Genomic DNA, 21,291 nt, shown 5'->3' with positions numbered 1-21,291 from the left:
TACTAGTAAGGCTTGTAAGCAGGGCTTTCAGCAGGCCTCTTCAACCCTGTGTAACCAGGAGAATCTCACTGAAAGTGTTCCTTCAGACAGCAGAAGCCCATGAAACTCCACAGACTCCAACATAACTTATGATCTATGATTATAGTTAACTACCATTTCACATACTGGCTGGGCACACAGATACAGAATAAACATTTTCCCCCTGATAATTTCATTCTGCTTTTAGATTTTCCAGATACTATGTAGATTTGGTGTCAGTCAGCATGAGACAGCTTAATTTTTATTAGGTCTACAAGTTTTTCTGAACAAGGCATTTTTCTTTAACCCCCATGCACAATAACAGTTTGTTAATCTCTCAACATCACAGACAAGAGGGAGAAGTGTTGTGATAAGGAGGGTGGAATGTTGTGCGATTCTGCCTGCAGGGATACTTGGATAAGGCTTGCACGTATCAGTAGAAGAATGGTTTAATTTGTCAGCTGGAACAATAGATGACAGCTCATCATCTTGGTGCTGTGCTCATCCCTAACGAGTCGCTCATAAAAATGCTGATGTACATTTTTATTTCCTTAACAAATGAAGGAACACTACAGCAATCACCAGGAAGCCTGCAACACCACAGGTCCTAAATTTAAGTTTGTAACATAAATGCACCCAAAGCACTTCCTCACATCTCTGAAAGGATTTACCACAGACTACAGTGATTAAATCTCCAGTTACTGAGGTGACATATTTACTAAATACGCTAAAAGAACGCTAATGTACAGCATAATGCTTTACCATTAAAACCGAGTTTTACTTGCCAAAAAAACAAGAGTCTGCCTGGGAAAAATACTGGCTTTCCCTTCTTCCTGCTTTACATTTGCTTGTACCAGCTTTAACAGCACCTCTGTCACTTGCTTCAGTTCTCCTACTGACTTTACATGAATCATATTCTCCTGTGCTTAAGCTAGTATAAAGAGATTACACTTTCTTAAAGACACAAGTCCTATGAACTACCAGAAAAATAAAAAGCAACCAGCCGAGAGGATTGCTTATTGCTTGAGTGAAAGAGCTAAAACACCGTGTGACAGGATCTTAGATAAGTCTGTAGACAGCAAGCCCAGCAGAAAAAATATAAATCCATTTTTTAATGAATTGCTTATAAATCATCTCCATCAAGTGCTATCTCTTAAATGGATGCATGAAGTTTGTAAATGCATACATCACTCATCCTATAACAGCACCATTCCCCTTTCTCTTTTCTGAAAATGCAAGTCTAAACCCCAGTCCTGCTTAGAGGGCACACGGAAAGCATGAAGAACATCTATACACTATGTCAACTCAGCACCTCTAAGAGGAATCTCATCAACGTATACAAATACTTGAGAGAAGAACACAAAGGGGATGGAGCCAGACTTCGTGTTTACATTTTTGGCTTGGGACTGATGAGACTGAGAGCACAGGATGGAAAAAAGATTATTTCCTTTACCTCCAAAGGGTCCTCAAGCCTTTTAACAGTGGTCTGGAGAAACCTTAAGCCCATCATCTCTTTGAAACCCTCCAAAGAGGTCTCAGCCTTGTAAGCTCCAGAGATTTCCCTGGGGATGCAGGAGGAGATAGCTTCAGGGCAATGCCAGCCCCTAAACACTCTGCGAGAGACACAAGTTGCCAAATGTCCAACTCAAGCAGAGCTGTCACATCATCTCTGCATTAATACCTCTGAACACTTCAGAGCCATATCAAAATCCACTGGCTACACTGCCTCCCAACATGCAGTGTCAGATTCCAGGTTTGCAAGAGGTGCTCAGACATCACGAAGAAAAGCAGCAAACAAATTCCCACAAAAATAAAACACTTGCATCCCATTTAAAACTATCATTTCTTTCCCTTAGAGCTGTCACAAAACCCCATGCAGTAAATGACAAGCCAACTCTGAAACACTGCACCTAGTAAAAATTTAATATAATAAAACAAATTGAAAACGGCAATATTATTTTTAACCATTCACAATTAAAGTGGAAAAATTATAAGGCAGCCATTCATGGAATGATTTTGTGTACAAATGGTTTGGAAAAAAGACATTAAAATTACAGTTTCATACATGGAGAAACATGTAAGGTAAACAGCAATGACTACACAATGTTTTTCCCTGGAAAGCCAAGGCTGCTAAGAGATATAACAGTAAGGAAAAGAAAAAATAAAAGAATTTTGATGTGAACAGGAATCTGAAATTTGTGGTAAAGAATCTGATATTCATCATAAACTCCCCCACCATACTGCAATCACTTCAACTCCTTCCACCCTCAATAGAATACAAGTACACTTTCCTTCTCTTTTCCCAAGGGCCAGCACAGAACAGAAAGGGAGCAGCAGGAGCATTTATTCCACAACATCTCTCTCTTTTCTGCAATCAGCTGATACCACATGGACACACCTGCTGTTGTCAAAAGCTCCTTGAAGGCTCTGAACTAGTTCTTGAATAAACACAGTGGTTTTCCTGGGCCTCTTGGGTAAGATTAGCCTTTTATGTAATCCACCTGGAAATAGTTCTTTGGAGTTAACAGTGGGTTTCTGTGTTTAACACCCAGCCATCTGACAAGCCAAAACAATCAAGAAATCTTGTCTTGGTGTGACAGCTCTGCCATCCTTACTTAAGTTAATGTCAGTGCAGCTTCTGCCTCTGTCACTGAGTGCTGAAAAAGAAATATTTCCCTTCTTTATATAAGGAACAATAAAAGCATTAGAACAGTAGGGGAAGTACCTGAAGACATGAGGATCAACAGTAACAGCTTTAGTCCAATTCCTATTGCCAATTAGGAAATCATTAACTCAAAAGAAACAGGTGATGAGAAGATTTTGGATTTCCTAGGGGGACTTATAGAAGGAAAGTGGAACATGGCTGGCACTTGGTTTAAGCATTTACCTGCTAGACCTACTGCCACTTACAGAAGAAAAAACAGGCAGAGAGGCTATTACAGAGAGAGCAAGAGGAATTTGTTTGCACCAAGGTCTCCAGAGGAGTAGAAAATGATACCAGATGGCCCTGACTACACGCAATGCTTGGATTTACTGTGACAGATGGGGAGATAGGTAGAAAGAAAGGGCTATAATAAAAGGGACCATTTAATTTAACTCATTAAAATACTCTGCGTTGAGAAAATAATCCTCCGCTTGGTACCAAAAATTTGGAAGGGTTTGATAATATAAAATTTTACATTTTCCATATCAACATAACCAAAAGCTTCTTCAGTTACTGCAGTTTCAGTTACACAATTGAAAATAATCATTCAGTGATAACAGGCAGCCAAAACAACATGCTCTTCCTAATTCTAAATAGGTAGAAGAAAAAATAAAAATCACTGAAGTCTTCTGTCACTTAACCAAATGCCAAAATGTATGTTTTTGGGATTTTTGTGCCAATTTTGAATTGCCAATGTTTTCATTCAAATTACTTCACCTGCTGCTGTAACTTGGCCTTTATACTTCATGAATAATTAAACTGACTACTACTATTTCTGATGGCTGCCCCAGAAACTGGAAACATGATGTGAAGGACAGGAAAATGGAAAGATGACAAGACCTCTCAGCAGTGGCACCTGTGATTAATGTGGCAGGTTATGTCAGCAGTGAAAAGTCCGGCTGCCACACCCTCACCAATACACACTGATCCATGTAAAATGGTACTATCCACATGCTTCAGCCAGGAACAAAAGGCATGGAATGGGAAGCCTCTGTCAACCACTGCTATTATTATACACAAAGTGAGGCTGAAGGGGAATTCGGGCAGGGTGTCAACTCCCAGGGTGGGATGCACATGCAAATGACAGGACAGAGGTTAAAGAATAAAAACTTACTGCTTTATGAAATGCAAGCACCTAGTGCTGCACTAAGCTATCTCCTGCTCTTGCAAACCCTTCAGCTTTTGGAAATTGTTATGTGGAAACATGAAACATGGTAAAATAGTGAAATTATCAGGGAAGAAGGTAATTAGGGGGAATCAGGGAGAAAGGAACTCTGGAGTAAACATCCCTATGTTTCATTTGCATGTGTTAGGAACCTGTCCTACTGAACTTTTTAAAGCAGTAACTTACCAGCTGCATTATGTATGTTGTAAAAATCCCAAAACCAAAGCAGACAAAAAAAAAATTGAAAAACACACAGAAGAGGATCCCATCCACATCACTAGTTTTGCAGCAGCTTTTCAGAACACAATATTGAAGGTCTAATATAAAAAAAATGCTTGTTTATGCCTGAAGCACTAATTCTATCTGAAAATACTGTCTTATGGGAAAATATGACTTCTAATAATTTTGCATTGATCTTACATAGTAAAACACACAAATGAACAAGTACTCCTGGGAATCAATACTAGGTTCAATCCTGGGATACATCAGTATTGTTATAGAGCCAACAGACAAAGCCATCACTAGTCCAAGAGCCAGGCCATACCCATTACTCTCTGAACTAACAGACAAACAGGACAATAACAAAAATGCAAAGAAGTTATGAGGCACAATGGGCTCTGAAGTTTAAGTAATAAATGCCATGACAAACAGTCATAGTCATTCATATGGAAACAAGAAGCACTTCAGTTAAGAAGATATTTCTTCAAGATTCTTTTTAAAAAAACAACAAAAAGAAGAAAGAAAAGTAGATTTGGCAATGTTATCTTCAAAAAGTGCAGAAAAAAGTATAGCTTAAAAGAGGACCAGCATTAAAAAGTTTTCCCCTAAAGAATGAATTTTATGCTGATTCTTTACATGTCAAGCATTCCTGACTTTTCAATGCATATTAGAGTATAACATGTTTTGCATAAGGGAAATGGTGCCTGGTAAGACAAAGCTGTGCTTTGAAAATGGAGGGATCTTTTACCACTCCTCTGTAGTGAGAGACATCAGCAATTGGCAGAAAGTCCTACAGTAGATTCACCAAAACCAATACTTATCAGTAAGAGGCAAATGAACAATTCCCAAAGGAAAAGCAAAATGTCTAACAGGTCCACTGGGAACCCACCAGATTGGTTTTTGGTGGGTTTGAGTTTTTGTTGTTCAGAACTCCTTTAGAAACACTTTGTATTCTATCTGCAGCATAAATATTTAACTAAACATCTTGTTTTGTTAGCCGTAATACCTTTATTTAGTGAAAAACCCACACAGCCCTCCATGGATTTCAGCAGTTCAAATTTTTGAAAATAAGCTAATAAATTTCTCTGGTCCCTCAACAGCTGTCTCCATCCGATTTCTACTCCTCAGAGCCCAGAACAGCTCTATTTCAAAGGGCACTAGGAGTATCTCTCTCAACAGAAGCATTAGTGTATCTCAGTAGCCAATACCTAATTCCTGCTGACATTTTTGGTGCTTAACGTTTGACTGACTGGGCAGAAGACCATCTCCCAAGAAATAGTGCCTTTTAGAATTTATTAACAATTGAATAAACAATCAAAACACTATTCTCCTTGCTTCTATGCTTTGTCTCAAATGATGGAATACACTGCAAAACTCATTTGCACTTTCTTAAACAGCTGATTTTTTCCTCTAATCCTACACACTATCTACATAATTTCTTTCCTATCAAATGACACTTCTGTGACAACAGCGGTGTTATACAGAGTTCCCAGTGTAGCCCATTTCTGCAATACAATTAGTGACAAGCATCATAAGGGCCAGTCGCATTGCCAGGACAACGCAGAACCGATGGGGGAGAGCCCCCTTCTTCATTAGTGAGACTTCAACCTCTCACAAAGCAGCCATCCTTGGGCTTTGCTCTCAGCTGTGAAAGCTGAACTGCAGGATACTTTGGTGATTGCAATTTCGTGAGGAGTCGCTATGTTCTTCCCCGTTCACCTTTCTTAAACTTCAAGTTCCATCTTCCCTGAGAATAGGGCCAGAAGTAACAATTAAAATAGCAGAAGTCTTCAGAAAAGAAAGTTACATAGAATTTGCATCCGGCTGCCAGAGTACATTTTGCTACACTAAAAACTTCCCCAGTATTCCTCATTTGCAATCAAGATTCCCTCTGAACTCCATAAAGCGGATGGGATGAATGATGGGTAAAAGAATGATAAAGGGAGCAGCAGACATTTACTGCTCATGTCTTATTGAGGAGGAGAATATTGAAATTTGAGCGTTTAGTGATGGTGTCCAATGGACAAAACTAGAGGAATAAGGCATCCTAATACTAGGGCTGCCACCTCCAGACGACTGAGTCCTTTTCCTCCAGTTGATTCAGGTTTGTGGCTATGAGCAATTCCTCCTACTTCTGGGAGAACATGAACTGTGGCAACATAAAGGAAAGTCCCAGCAGAAAACAGCATAGCAACTCCAGTGGCATTGACTTCTGAAAGGGCTTCTTTGCTGCTCTGAAACACAAAGAGCAAAAAAAAAGCGAGAATAAGCAGAAGTACTTCAATCAGCAATTTAAAAAAAAAAAAATCTCAGTATCCTTGAACAGTAGGATTTCTATCAAGTCTCATCTCACAATATCTCTTTCTCACAATGGTTTAGTGTGAGTTTTTTGTGTCTTGCACCTTACATGTAGTAACTGGTACCCTGAAGTTGTAGGGGCAGAAAGACACCCCTCCTGCTAGTTACTTCACTTTGGACTTACAAAAGAAAAAACTCTTACAAAAGAACCCTCAGAAAAGGAAGAAAGTCACAGTCTGCTGAAGCAACTTGTTTGATCAGCTCACAGGTAATATACCAAACAGGTTTTGAAAAAAAAAAAAAATTCATATTGCAAAGCCACGAACTTTAGGGAGTACACTCAAGGTTGACATTTTTCCTCTCTTTTTCTAAACAAGGGGTTCAAATAAGATGTTAGCCTTTAAATATCTTCTCCACTGCTCTTGGGAACCAAGTCCCAGAACATCACTCATTAAATACTTCCTTTGTATGTAGAATTAAACACCCAAAACTTTTCCAGCATTTCCATGCAAACTTCATGAAGAAATGCATCTTCTGCATCAAAACTGAGCACCTCTTCACCTTCATAACAGGATTAAGATATGCTACAAATCAGTAAAGGCAATGAAATGCAAACCCACACATATCGGATTCAAATGCTTCTTCAGTGTTTTCCAACTCCGGTGTAATCTTAGCTCTTGTGTTTACTCTCAGGTCATTTTTCCAAACAGAAAGATACATCATCTGGAACTACAAAACCACAGTAACAGCCTTGATGCCTTATCAATTCTCTGTTCTTTCTGGAGGGCAAAATGTAAACTCAGCCCTTGATGAGGACACCTCAAAACAGTGCTCAAAGAGAATTCTTTTTTCTATTTACAGACCCAACCTTTTTTCTGCTGTCTTTTGTACTGAATTGTCAAATAAAAATCCTATCCAGCAAGTAAAGGATTAGCCCAGATGATTTAATATTTTCTCTCATGCCTTGAGTTTCATGAGATCATGTTATATCCTTTAGCATCCATAGCATGTCACCAGCAGGACACACCACAGCTGAGAAATACAGGAGCATCCCAGGATACATTTAATTTGGACAGAGATTATAAACTCATGTGCAGTGTCCCATTTCACAGGCCATTTGTTGTACAGACCTAAGACACAACAATGCTTTATGGAGTAAGGCACAAAGACTGCTCTAGCTGAGGACTCAACTTCTGACACAAACTTTGAATACAGAGGACCACTTCTGGGATGGTGGGGGAAGCTAGAGGAGCTAATTTCCTACCTACATATTAAAAGAAGAATGCATGCAACAATGCTGAAAATTACTCATTTAAATAGGCATCACCTAAAACCTGCTATATGAATAAATTTTTCTCAGCGGGGAGCAGCAGAAAGGATAAAAAACTGTAATTAGACTTTAAAAAAACCTATACCAAACTCTACAAAGGAGTTTTGTCACCGATTCTGATGTGAAATGCATGGATTATTATTTGTTTTGTGCATTCATATTGCTACTTTTTCATCAACTTTTTTTGTATCTTCATTCTGCTGAATTTCTCAGGCAGTTTGGAATTATGTAATATGAAACGCATATCACAGTCCTTTCCCCAAACTTCACCACTAAGCTAGATTTTGGGCAGAACAAAGCCATGGACCTACCTTGCTTAGCCCTAAGTATGTCACCATCGACATAACAGGTGCTGCTAACGCAAAGACCAGCAAGTGTTTTCTGATTCGATTCCGTTCTAGCCCAGCATGCATCAGGAAGGAAACCAGGCCAAAGGCAGCTGGTGCCTGCAAAAAAAAAATATTCACTGCTAATACTATACCTTTTAAAACCCCCTGAAAAATGTGAAAAGGTTGAAGTACGACTTACTACATTGAAGTGGACTGAATTGGAAGACATTCAGGGTGAGCACTAGCATGCTGCAGCTAACCCAAATCAACTGCATTCTGCAGACTGCCCAACCTTAATAACCAAACCTAATGGAAATTCACGTTCTGGCTATCAGAAAACATGTATTTGTGTAGTCATTATAAATACTAAAATATTCACTCTGACTACAGTCATTGCTATAATTCCTAAGACTCCATCAACTTAGGTAATGTCCTTTTTCATCCTGTTACTATCACATATCCTTAGATAAGACACTTTTTTCATCTGCAGCAGGAAAATTCTACAATTAACATGGGGAGGGAAACAATTGCCCAAGACAGGTAAGAGTCAGCCTGCATGTTAACAAAGACTTGAGTTCTTTTGATTAGTTCATTCCTGTTCTCATCAGGAAGCAAACACTTCCTTCTCCCTCTGCTGGCATCCAGTTTCTTATCCAAAAGGCATAGATGTCCCGCTACTCACAGCATTTACTACACTTCTGCTTGTATAAAGAAAATAGCAGTCCACCCAGACATTTCTGAGGTAAGACATAAAACTAAAATACCTTAAGCATTCTTATACACAGAATCTTTTTTTAAACACAGAAAGAAATCATGAGTGAAAAAATTTGAGAAAGACAAAAGAATCAGACAGAACCAGAACAGAAAAAAGACACCAGAGAAGAAAAAAGTTTCTCTTCTATTACCAAATATTCATAGGAGAAATTTTCCTCCTCTAAAATTGTTAAATTCCAGAAGTCAGTTAAGAACATTAAGAATAGCAAAAGTAAGTTTCACCTGGAAGTAGCCATAAGTTAAGCTCCAATATGAGACAGTGACATTGCCACTCTCAGTGTTATGTAAACCACAATTACTTGTATGAACATCGAAGAAAAGACATAATGGATATGCATTTCCTAACATTTTGAACATGCAATTGTGTATGATTTCTGATGAATTTATGACTAACCACTGTAATCCATGCATTTGCTACCTTAAGGCAAATTTCATCTGCACAGGTATGTTTAGAGCCTACATAGCCACTAGGTTCACATTCACACAAGTATCCAGCAAAGATCTCTCCAAGAGCCAGTTTGCTTGTTACCATCAGCAAAACATTTGTTTTCCTACAAAAATGGTATATGAGTGGTGTTGAAGCTACTACAACAGTGGTAACCAGAAGTTAATTGTTCTGATTTAGTACTCTGATATTCAATGGTTTCAAAAGACTAACCCTTCAAACACTAAAACCCTTCCCAACAAATATCCTCCTCATTTTCTCATGAACATCACAGAACCAAGACTGTTGTAATCAGCATGGAACTGCTTTTCCTCCTGATGCACTAGCATATACTTCTGTGCCTCACCACTTAGAACTTCTCGGAATATGTCTCTTACAGCAATAATCACCTAGAGTTTTTTTGTTTGTTAAATAAACACTACCATACCAGCTTCAGAAAAAGTCAGTGTGAAGCTGACACATTTCTTCATGAGCTACTCTTCCCTCTACTTTTGGGAGACTTTTCCCAACCTCTGCAACGAAGGTAGGCAGCAGACAGTCAGAATTGTCTCTCACTTGCACCCCACTTAGACTTAGCATCAATCATGTGCTCTTCTGTCATACTTCATACCCATGCTTTTTGGTCCTTGACACTGTACTAACCTCTTAATTTCAATGGCATTAAGCACCTCTGTATTACATCACTAATGAAACTGTAGATCTTTAGCAATTCCTGTGAGTGTTAATAGTCTTTTGAAGAACAAGTAAGATTTTTTTGATGGTAACTCACCTTGTGCAACATAATCGCAACAAACACTATCAACTGGACACTAGTCTGAGAAGTAGAAGCTGCTGCACCCAATGCGACACCATCAGCTGAAAAAAGAGTGCAAATTCATGGATTATTCTTCTACATGAGCTTCCCCAACCCCTCAAAGGCTGACAGTAGAAAACACGTTGATTTAAGAAGCTCTATTACTGAAAATTGCCATTAACAATAGCAGCCCAAAAGAGGATTCACTTGCCTTTGTTTGTTAAGCCATAACATTTCAGAATATCAGCAAACCCTCAAAAAGAGCTGTCTCATATTTCCCAAGACCATAAAAACCATAATGGGAATCTACTCCGTATTGACACATTCCTTCAAATCAGTTGTTTTAGTCTTCTGTACTAGAAGACACTCCCTCTCTAGTAAAAAAAAAATCTGTTTTAGATACTAAGCATTGCAAAAATTTTAATTATTACCCTTTAAATTATTTTTAAATATAAATACAATTGTAAATATTCTTTATCACTTACAATACACTGTCAAAATGAAATAAAAAATGGATACTATACTACTCCTTAATATATACACACTTTGTTTGGTGAAGAAGTATCTTTTTGACCAACATCTTCTGACTTATCTACACAATAACCTTCAGCAGGACATGAAAAAGTACCATATTTATGCTATACATATATAGTGAAAAATCACAATATGAACATGGCTTGACTGCAACACACACCTAACAGTCAGTCCTTACAAGTCAGCCTAAATGTGTTTCAGTCAAGTCTTTGTGCCCCACCTTATAATGTCCTTGTTTTTCCTACAAGGTACTATTCTTTTAAATTAGTATTTTTTTTAAAAAACCCATCAACCAACAAGGCAACCCAAAGGTGTTTCATACAACTTATCAAATCTGTTAGCGTGTATTGAAATTTAGCAGCTAAAGGAGTCAGCATAGGAATTGAAGAGGCAGAGAGTGAGTATCACACAACCTTTCAGAAGGGAAAAACAAAAGAGAAAAGAGTAAAAGAGAAAATTCTGTACCCAAATAAAACGCCATGAACCATCTGAGCTCCCAGTTAATTCTGGGAAAGATCTTTAGTTCTCCCTGCCTCTTTTTTTTTCTTTCTTTTATAAAAGGCCACCTCCAAAAGCACAACCCAAATGTCTCCATCAAACCTGAAGGTGACCCACACAGCAATACTTATACTTGTCACACATTAATAACAGGTCCCCCATTACCTGCAGCATGGACTACCAGTCCCAGTGTTGTGGTGATTTTGGAGTTGCCTGATCTTGCAGTTTCTGGATCTGAAACAGTCATGAGAACAGTAATGATAAAGAGATCAAATGAATAAATTATGCTAGAAAAAATATTGTAAGTATCACTGTACATATCTCCCCCATATGCTTAGGCAGTTGTATTCAAGACCACCAGCTTCTGTATTTCTGCATTAGATTTACTGCAAAATAGTTTGTCACTAAACACCTTCAAATCACCTGAAGTTCTGCCAACAAACAAGTGACAGGCTCATGGACAATTCTTTGAAATTTGCAGGATCTCTCTCATAGGCAGAAGCAGATGTTTTTCTTAACCCCCTAAAATGAAAAATGTTAAAGGTCTGTGCCACCAAGAAAAAGAAAAGCTATTTTTGGATCCCAAGAATTCAGAGCTGCTTCAGGAGTCAGGATGATTTTTCCCCACACAGGCTCAAGATTCGTAGTTTCCTTCAGGTGACAGTCTAGGTCAGTTTTTGTTGCAGTGATTCCCTGGCATTTCCTAGTAAACAATAAAGTCTACTTGTCACAGCACCAGTTGCAAAGATTTCCCTTTGATGTTATACAGCACAAAGGAGAAATGCAGCCAGGGGTGCTTGAGATCCAGTGTTTTGACCAGAATTGCCTGACATTTGCAGGTTAGCTCATTACACAGCACAACAGGGCAACATCAATATCCATCACTACACAATCAGTGGTGAAACTGTTACAAATAATTACTGCAGGGTAGGTATGCCCTACAAAGTGCAGAAACATCTTATTAGTCAAATGCTTAATTTCAGATAGTTTGAACAGCCATGACTGAATTATCCCAGTGGTCTGTAAAACAACTGTAAGCACACCTACACTAACTCTGTAGTGATGCTGAAACACAAATTCCAGTCCTTTTCTTTCCTCCTGCCTTGTCCCTTACCCCCTAAGTCTCTCTTCATTCCCAGACACACATGTAGCTTCCCAGCGAGTCAGATCTAAACTAATGCATCCTCTTTGGTCAGCTTTATCTTCTGAATGAAGCAGAAAACATGTGAGTAATTAATTGCATAAGCTGCACTTGCATGACAGCAATGGTATACTCATATCAAACAGGAGGAGATATTCATAAAAACATTTCCTTTACAATTTCTTTGGATTGATTGGATTTTTGTTGATTACTAAACACAAAGAATCACATTTGACTTCATACCTTCATTCTGGTCTACTAAATTTTTCTAGTTTAGACAAAGTAACATCAAGTCACTTGGGAGATAATAAACTATAAGACATTGATTGGCTCAAGAGAAAAGTATTTTTCTGCAGTAGCTTTAAAAAACATTACAAAAACACTGCTACATCTCCTGTGACAGGTAGAGGCTAGATAAAACACACTACAAAACAGAATATTAAGTCAAGTATCTCTAACACAGATCACAGTCTTCTGGTATTTGCTAGGATCAGCGACACAGAAAAGGGCCATAACCTATACAAACCAAGGATCCTTTTGGAAGTTGCTCATCTGCATCTCCCTGATATCCTCATTGCCAGTGTTTCTTTATAACAGCTCTGAAAATCAGCTACCCATGGCTGTGGCTCCATTCACACTTCTTCAGGTGTAGACAAGTGACATAGCCTCTGCACTGGCCTTTCATCTGTCCCACCACAGTAACCTCATACAAACAAGCTGCACTGTGAACTGACAAGAATCCAGCCAAAACATATCCCCATGCCTTTCTATGTGTTTTACTTTTCCTTTAAGATCAATTCCTTATTTTTTTGAGGGCCAAATTCCAGCATCAGAAGACCTTGTGTGGGAGAAAATGAGCAGCCAAAGGCAATAAAATACCTTTCCAAATAACAGAACACCTTTCAAGCTACATTCTGAGCAGGAAGTCACAGGCAAGAAACGAAGGCAACTGTAGGCATTTTTAGAGTCTTGCATGAAGCTGACAAATCTTTACATAAAGCAAGAAGTATTTTGAAGTATGTGAGGCTTCAGACTAATGTGGGAGGTCCAGCTATGCAGTTAAAGTACCAGAGTTTACCTCTAATCATTCCTGCCATCTTGCTTAAGATAACTTGCTGTTCTTTGCAAATTTTACATACATATATGACAATTAAGTAGGATAAACAAACTAATATAAGACTAACCTGAAGTTTTTTGAAAAGCCAAAGAAATCCCCTGTGGGTGATACTGTAAAACAAACAGTAACTCAAGTGTCAAGTCACCCTCCACACCCACTCCACATGTGCTCACACATATTATTGAAGAAAGCTCTCAAATTATAGTGAATTTTGAGATAGATTTCCAGCATAAACAGTTTACATGGACCTTGGTTTATGGCTTATGTTTTTAAAGTACCTACTGAAACTCTGGATATGAGTGGACAAATTACACCCTGGTAGCATTAAAAAAAATGCAACTTGTTAATTAAGACTAATTAGCAAGCCTAATTGAAGTGAGTCTTTACTTACCATCTGTAGAGTGCACATGAGAGCTGCCTATCTGATCCACCAACAGCATGAAGACAAAGCCGAGAACAAGGGACACACCAATGTAGGCGTGCAACCGGGAATGGTCGTGGCCATGCTCATGTACCGCTGGGATTTTCACTACCTTCTCAGATTCCATCACGTGCTGCATCTCACTCGCTGGGTGATGCTTTCCTGTGACACGCAAGCAAACAGATCAGGAGACTAAACATGACACGGTCACTTCTTTCCTCCTCTGCCAAAAGCCTTCTTCACACTTTCCTGGACAATACACAAACGTTTTTAGTTATAGTCTTTTTTAGACAACGTTCTTAGCAAAGCCTGGTTGGTTTCTCCTCATATGTCTTCAGCATGGAAAACAAAGAAAGCATTAATATGTTATAAGCCAGGTTGCATTTTAAATACAAATTAATTCACAAAAATTGCTGTTAAATTCCTTTTTTAACTGAAGTTGCCCATTTTGTCAATACTCAGAGATACTGTCATGCAGTTACTTCATTAAAGTAAGAAAATACAGGAAGAGGAGATAAAATAGGTTCCCTCCACTAAAAGATTTAATACCATCTTTAAGATGATTAACTGATGCTGAGATATAAACAAGCTAGTATTGATAAAACCCATTGATAAAATAGTTAAGTCAAGTCAAGCACACTACAAATGTCAGTACTTTCCCAGAAACCCAAAGTCCAAGCCCTGGGGATGAATGATGCGTAGTTTCCTTTTCCTACACAAGCCATTAAAGCTTGTCCATGTTTTTTTTCATTTTTAGGTCTTTTGGATGGCAACTACTCTTCAGAAGCCTTAAAAACTTATACCAAGAACTTGACTTACTCTAGAAAGTAATTGTCTTGCTGGAATATTCATACATCCTCTTGGATGAGACAAGTGTATGCTCATCCCACTACACAAAATGTCACAATGCCATTACTACAGTCAAAGCACATCAGAATCAGCTTGGTAGGAAAGACTTCAAACATATTTTTGCTGAACAAGATTGATCAATAAAATTAATTTGGACCACACAAGATTTTTGCCATCTATATTATGAAGTTGACTTTGCTTCAGATCATTTCAAGCCATAAAACTGTATAACTTTGGGCAATCTTTCTGACAGGGATTATACAGTTTCAGCAGTTAAAACAAAGGACTGAAGTCAGCAAAGGAATTTTATTTGCGGGTAGCACCCAAACCAAGATTTCACTACACAGATACACAGGTTTATAATCAAAGAATAATCCAAGTCATGATATGCTATTTGCTCTCAGCCTAGAAGGTTGAAAATTAGAAGCTATTTATTCCATGGCCTGTTTACCCACAGGTAAACATAGAAGTAATAGTAAATTACTTCCATATCAATGGAAAACACTAAAATACTTGCTAGAAAGCAACCAGTCAGAGTTAAGCTACACCTGCAGGAAAGAAAACAAAGATTTCTCTTTTTCTTTTTCCACTCATATGAATATTCCTCAATGTTTCCTTTAGTTGCACCTTTCTGCGTTTAATTATGTAAATAGGTGAACTTGAAAATAAAAGCGAAAGCAGTTCTCATAGTCTTAAGTTTAATTTTGAATATCCTACTTTTCTAAGAAAAATATTATAAATAATTTTTGTAGTTAAATCTGTAACACCCATTAATTCTGTCCCTTTGAAGTATAAAAAAAATTCAGATAGACCATTGTTACGCACAATACTGTGAGTTAGACATTGAGTCTGAAGCCATTCACAACCTCTTTTTTTCCTAGGTAAATACTTCTGCTATTACTACTGCACTACTGTGAAGTGTCTTTTTTGCCATATACTAAACAAAGTTACAGCCCATACAGCTCTACACAGCAAGCTGTCGAGCCATACATGAACAATATGCCCCATTTAGTGAAAAAGCATTAAAACCCACAAATGTTCACAGCAATTGTATTCCCTGCTAGCTGTACCATTACAAGAGAAAAATCAGCCTACTCAGAATTAAAACTGAATGGAGAGTAAACCCACAACTACAGTTCATTAGAGACATCGATAGAGTACACAAATTATAGTACAGTATAAAGGCATAATCAGAGCTTCTTTCACTTCTTGATAAAGGATGATTTTATGTATTATCTTCTATTCATTCTAAATCTAAGCAGAACAACACAAATTTAGTGGAAGCTAAAACAGTATATATTAAAGCATATTTCTAAAATGAAATTTAGAAGTTTAGAAACACAAAACCCAGCACTACAGGAAAAGCAAAGGACTACAGTTACCTCTCAATCTCAGATTAGCAACAACAGTATACCAGATGTTTGCAAGGCACTCTACAGCATCAACTTTATAGTGCTTTCCCCTGCAATCAGTAAGCCATTGCCTTTTACCTTCAAAGTTTTGATTCTGAGCATACTGGAAAAATCTCATACATGCAGTGGTCATCTAATAGCACAAGTCTCCAAGAAAAAGCAAAATTTCAAGTGCACTCCAAATAGAGGTGATGAGCCCTGGCTATTTGAAACAATGCCATAACCTCAAATTAAGGTCTGTTAAGGCTTATGGCTGTAAGACACACTCCACACAAACATCCCTGCAAGACAATCTCTGGTCATTTGAGCTCTTCATTAGACATAATGAGGTGGTTACAACAATGACAGCAGACTAAAACTGGATGATTGAACACAGAGATTTAGATGTGTAATGTATACCACTACCCAAGAAGAAATGCCTGCTACTCTGTAAATTAGCCCTATATAACCATAATTTTCAGCTAAGTATATTAATTCCAAGATGCTTTTCAGCTTCAGAGGAAATTCCTATTAGGGCAGGGACATACCTTTGTAAAACACCTCCTGCAATTGCTTTAATGAGAAGCAGCCTAAACTACAAAGAGAAGCAGCGAATACTCCATAATTTCATTCTCTGCCAAAAGCACCCTTACACCTCCTTTGAAGTTCCAGGGGAAGTTAACCTCTCCCCAGAATAAGAAACACTACACATGACCTGTCATAAAAGGCTGTTATTCCATGAACAGTACAGTATCCAGACCCACAAATGATTGGATTACTCAGCAAGAGTCATCAATCTGCAGACTGATCATATCCCTCAATGTGCAATATCATGCCTATAGTAGTTTTGCATTTCTATGCCTGCTTTGTGTCATGCTGCTCTGAAGCTCTTCTATCAATCTCATCTAAAAACTCTAAAAAGAAGCCTCAGTATATCATAACACACCATGATCTAAGTTATCTTGAATAAGGCCATCTGGGTTTGGTTCTTACCCTCCAAAATATCTTCATAAAGTGCATGTACTCCTTCTGGCACAATGACAGCCAAGGCAGTTCCACACAGGAGCCCAGCACCCAGAACAGTCACCAACTTCAATCTCTCCTGCAATTAAGTACAAAACAAGTATCACCTTTAAGAATGAAAAAACCTTCTTTACTCTCCCTTATTAACAGATGTTGGGGAAGGGGGTTACTTGTTACATAAATATTGAGAATTTGCAACTAAACCTTAACAACAATATATAAACCGAACATTTTTATAGTAAAGAATAATAGTTTGATTCATATTTTTGGAATAATTTCTATAACAAAAACAAAAAACACATATAGTTTTTTTCAGTACTTGCTACTGTTAGAGTTATCTTCCTGGTTATATTTTAGTTTGGGGCAAAAAGCTGAGATATATCCTCCTCCCAAACTAATTACATTCTGTTTCACCAAGAAATTCAACAATTCACTTCCTTGTGACTACACTGACAGGCTAAAGTCAAAGACACATACTAAAATCCTATTAGATAATCATATAATAGGGTCTAAAGTACGACAATTAGCAGAGGCCATTACTCATAATTTTTGTAAGAACCCCTATCATATAACATATAGCAACCATGGGAGTTTAGATCCTCCTAAGAACTGTGCAGCACATGTTGAGTAGCAGAATCACCATCATCTTCCATGTTCAATGAGAAGTCTGAGCAGCACCAAAACACTAATGTTAACTACTGAGGACCTAGAGACAGAGGGCAGCATTTGAATAGCAGGAAACCACTTGTTGCATATCACTATTATGCCATCCATTCTCCTTCATGCATTGTAACCACACAAATAGTTCAGTCTCACCGAAATGTGCAACACTTGCACAGAAGCAGGAGGCACTAGGAGATGCACATCCAGCTTCCTGAAAGCAAGCCAAATGTGGAAAGCAAACCACAAGGGAACAGCTGCAGCATTACTGGGGAAACTCCACCAGTAATATGCAAGAGATGAAAACAAGTGTAAAGTTCCCACAAACATGCACTGTATACTTGCACATACAATAATTACACTTGGTAAATTGTCACACAGTGGCAATCTACACGAGAAGATACATTTTCAATATCTGCTGTTCATAAAGTAATTATGCAAAAATATAGTAACATACAAGGAAAAAAACATTATTTTTATCTGCAACACTATAGTATTTTTTGTATACACACATGAACACAGAGGAAAGTGTCAGAAGTAATGCTGATTTATTACAACTGCAAATACATGGTATAGCTTGCCTTCACTCAGGTATCTGTGAATTTTAAAGATCCATTAAAATAATACAGACTAACAAGTTATCATTTCAAGGTAAGTCTCCATCTCCTTTTCAGTACAAAATAGTTACGTGTACTGAACACAGAAATTTAATAAGAACAGCCTACATAGATAGGCAGAAGGAATACACCTTTATACAAGAAATCAAACCATTTCTGTTAAATACATTTACATATTCAAAGACAAGAGCAACATAGTAAGCAGTGCTAAAACTCCATGGGAAAAAAATTCTCAAATTAGCAAACTGTTTCACTGTTCAATATTTTTTAAGTCTGTAGGGCATTGAAACTCTTACTTGGACCTATCAAAAACTTACACCTACTTTCAGGAGGAAGTGGCCCCAGTTCCTGCCTCTGTTATACCACCAAAACTTTCAAACTGCTACAACTTCAATTTAATTTTTTTTTAATTTAGATTACAGTTTAAGTGATAGCCTCAGAACTGGAAGAGTGCTGTTTCCAGTCCTAAATTAGACCAACAGAGTCCTGTAAATTAGGATTAAAGTGAAAGGGTACCTCTGCACACAGAACTAAGGCACAGCTCTGTTCAGTTGGCACCTTTCACCATTCGTGTTTAGTCAGAGTTTTATACTTTCACCAATATCCTAATCTAATTGAAATAACAGAACACAGTATGAGATCAGAACACAAATAATAAATTCCACGGCAAAAAGGTAATCTGAAGGAATGTATTAACACTAATGAATAATTTTATTGTTCTCTAGTATGTGGGGTATACTATGCACAACACTCACTTTTCTTTTCAACTCAATCATTACAAATGGCCAATGGGAAGAGGCATTTTTACTCACTTTGGCTACCTGCAAAACTTTTTGCAAACTATAGAATGGACCGTCCAAACAGTCATTTCAGTTTGAAATTGTCTTTGTTGCAGAATCCTAAGCAATAATTTTAAACAAAACAATTATAACTTCTAATTAGACACTTCCAGGATTAGCTAGGATTTGGACATCATGAGCAGAGATATTTTGCTCTTTTTAAACCAGCACTGCATGCAAACCCTTAAAAATATCTAAGATTTAAATCAAGTGTAAAATCAAGTCTAGAATTTCTGAGAGCTTAAGATAGCAATAAACTTGACTACACATTGCATATTTTGTGTGGTGGTAAAATACCACATACACAAAAGGCTAATTAAGTATGTGATTACTGCTTAGGCAGTTTTGGATCCACAACAGATCTGTACTCCTGCAACTGCTGGAAGCCTTGACAGCAAGACTGTGGAAGCAACAACACTGAAGACACATAAGGGAAGGTCCACCAAAGCATCAGATGAAGCACTGGCAGAACAGACCCCTTCTGACGTTCACGTGAAGATGCCTGAATAGACTGTTAGGTTTCAACTCATTTAGCTGAGCTGTACTTATCCTAAAACGAACAGCCTTTCCTTCCAAGCTGCTCAGGGTCTACTGCTCCCAAAGCCGCCGAGTAATGATGGGACCAAAGGACAGGTGCAAGCAGCTTTCCAGCTTGATGGAAGACAAAGGCACATTTCTACTCCAGCACCTTGCTTCCCAGAAGTAGCACTACTTCCAAGAGAAATGGGAACCCCTCATGAGAGTGCTCTTAGTACTGCAGTACAACTAAACTCACTACACCATGCCTCTATAAAATAACCATAGTTTAGAAAGAGAAAAACCCCTCGGGTATCAGAGGATATTAGGAAACCTACAGAGACCGTGACAACAGTCATCACCTCAACAACTGTTTCTTAGAAGCACACAAAGATGTTTAATCAGGAACTCCTGTACTGTTTGGCAACTTACCCAATCTCTGAAAGCCTCCTTCTCCTTTAACAGTACTTTACTTATCCAAGATATTTTTCCACGGGGCGGTAAATTGAAGTTCTGTAGTAATCAAAGAGCTAAGGTTTAATTTTCAACAGTGCAAGCTGTGAGAAAAATTGTGAATCAAAGTTTTTTTGAGAATATTCTTGAAATTGTTTTAGAAGCCTTAATTTGAGTAGCCCAGAGGATCACAAGAGATAATCACTGACTTCAGCCATTTCTTACATGAGCTTCTAAGAATAGCCATGCTTATTCATGTCCTTACACTACGTGCTGAGACTTCACTTCACCTGTAGCAGAGACTCGACTCAAATCTAACAAGTTTAAATGGCCACTGTGAAACAAGCAAAATTTTACACAGCAGTTTTGAATGCAAATGAACATTGCGCTCATAACTTCTAAAGATAAAGCTTTATCCTTAACAGGGCTGCCGTATTGCAAGGGGACGGCACCAGCTCCTACTGGGAGATCTCTCCGGTTTCTCCTTTAGCAACCAACGAGCAGTTTGGCAGAGTCGTCTTACCTCGGAAAAATTAACTGCCAAGGGTATGATTCCTGCCACATAGCAGGCGACCAGCATGGCCAGGGACAGCAGGCAGATGGAGGGGAAGTCATCCATTTCGCCGCTTTCTGTCCGGTCCCTTGAAGTGAAATCCAACAGCAACTTTTCCACCTCTCCCCACCGCACGCCTTAACCCGTGCAGACACGGAGCTCCCAGGAGAGGCTTTCAGCCATGTCTCTCTCCCCCGGCGGCAGCGGCCGGCTCGGCCCCCAGCCGGGGGTGCGCGGCCCGGGGGCGGGAGTGGCTCGGCCCCCAGCCGGCGGGCCCGGCCCTCACCTGAGGCGGGGGAACTTTCAGCCGCACCGCGCTGCTCCCAGGGGAGGCGGGAGGGAGGCCCGGGAGGCAGCGAGCGCGCAGGCGGCTCCTCACGGCGGGGCAGCCTCAGGCAGGGCCGAGGGGACCGTGCGGGACCAGCGCCGCCAGCGCGTTCCCACGGCCGCTGCCCCGGCGGCCAAGTGGCACCGCGGCGCTCGCGCTTCCCCTTCCGGGACGGGCCGCGGCCGCCCCGCCCCGCCCCGCGCGCTGCCCGACGCCAAGATGGCGGGCGGCGCCTCGGCCCGCGATGGGCCGCGAGCGGCTCCCTCACCAAAGATG

At 39.1% G+C, this 21,291-nt stretch overlaps 1 protein-coding gene across 2 annotated transcripts; it reads right to left on the bottom strand.

The window, feature by feature from the left end:
* Window positions 1–1,923: 1,923 nt before the first annotated feature.
* SLC39A9 (solute carrier family 39 member 9) lies at window positions 1,924–21,002 on the bottom strand. 2 transcript variants are annotated; one of them, XM_068193260.1, is made up of 7 exons: window positions 20,658–21,002; window positions 17,020–17,128; window positions 13,757–13,948; window positions 11,273–11,341; window positions 10,052–10,137; window positions 8,046–8,180; window positions 1,924–6,340 (listed from the first exon to the last, which is right to left on the bottom strand). In XM_068193260.1, the coding sequence occupies exons 1-7, from the start codon at window positions 20,751–20,753 to the stop codon at window positions 6,110–6,112; spliced, it is 918 nt and encodes a 305-aa protein (XP_068049361.1). In that variant the 5' UTR covers window positions 20,754–21,002; the 3' UTR covers window positions 1,924–6,109. The 2 variants fall into 2 exon arrangements, with proteins under 2 accessions (XP_068049361.1, XP_068049362.1); XM_068193261.1 differs by lacking the exon at window positions 17,020–17,128 and having other exon boundaries at window positions 20,658–20,964.
* Between the last annotated feature and the right edge of the window lie 289 nt (window positions 21,003–21,291).

The sequence above is a fragment of the Anomalospiza imberbis genome, chromosome 6 (genome assembly GCF_031753505.1).
Source record: "Anomalospiza imberbis isolate Cuckoo-Finch-1a 21T00152 chromosome 6, ASM3175350v1, whole genome shotgun sequence".
In the NCBI taxonomy this organism is placed as follows: domain Eukaryota; kingdom Metazoa; phylum Chordata; class Aves; order Passeriformes; family Viduidae; genus Anomalospiza; species Anomalospiza imberbis.
Note: the sequence above shows the minus strand (reverse complement) of the source record. Positions and strands in the feature narration are given on the sequence as shown.

Bases quoted from the DNA above. Each gene is read 5' to 3' on its own strand.
- SLC39A9 (XM_068193260.1), bottom strand. From the start codon at position 20,753: ATGGATGACTTCCCCTCCATCTGCCTGCTGTCCCTGGCCATGCTGGTC. The intron at 13,949-17,019 runs GTAAGAACCAAA...TGCGTGTCACAG, and splicing joins TTATGAAGATATTTTGGAGG to GAAAGCATCACCCAGCGAGT. The intron at 11,342-13,756 runs GTAAGTAAAGAC...TGACTGTTTCAG, and splicing joins TCATGTGCACTCTACAGATG to ATCCAGAAACTGCAAGATCA.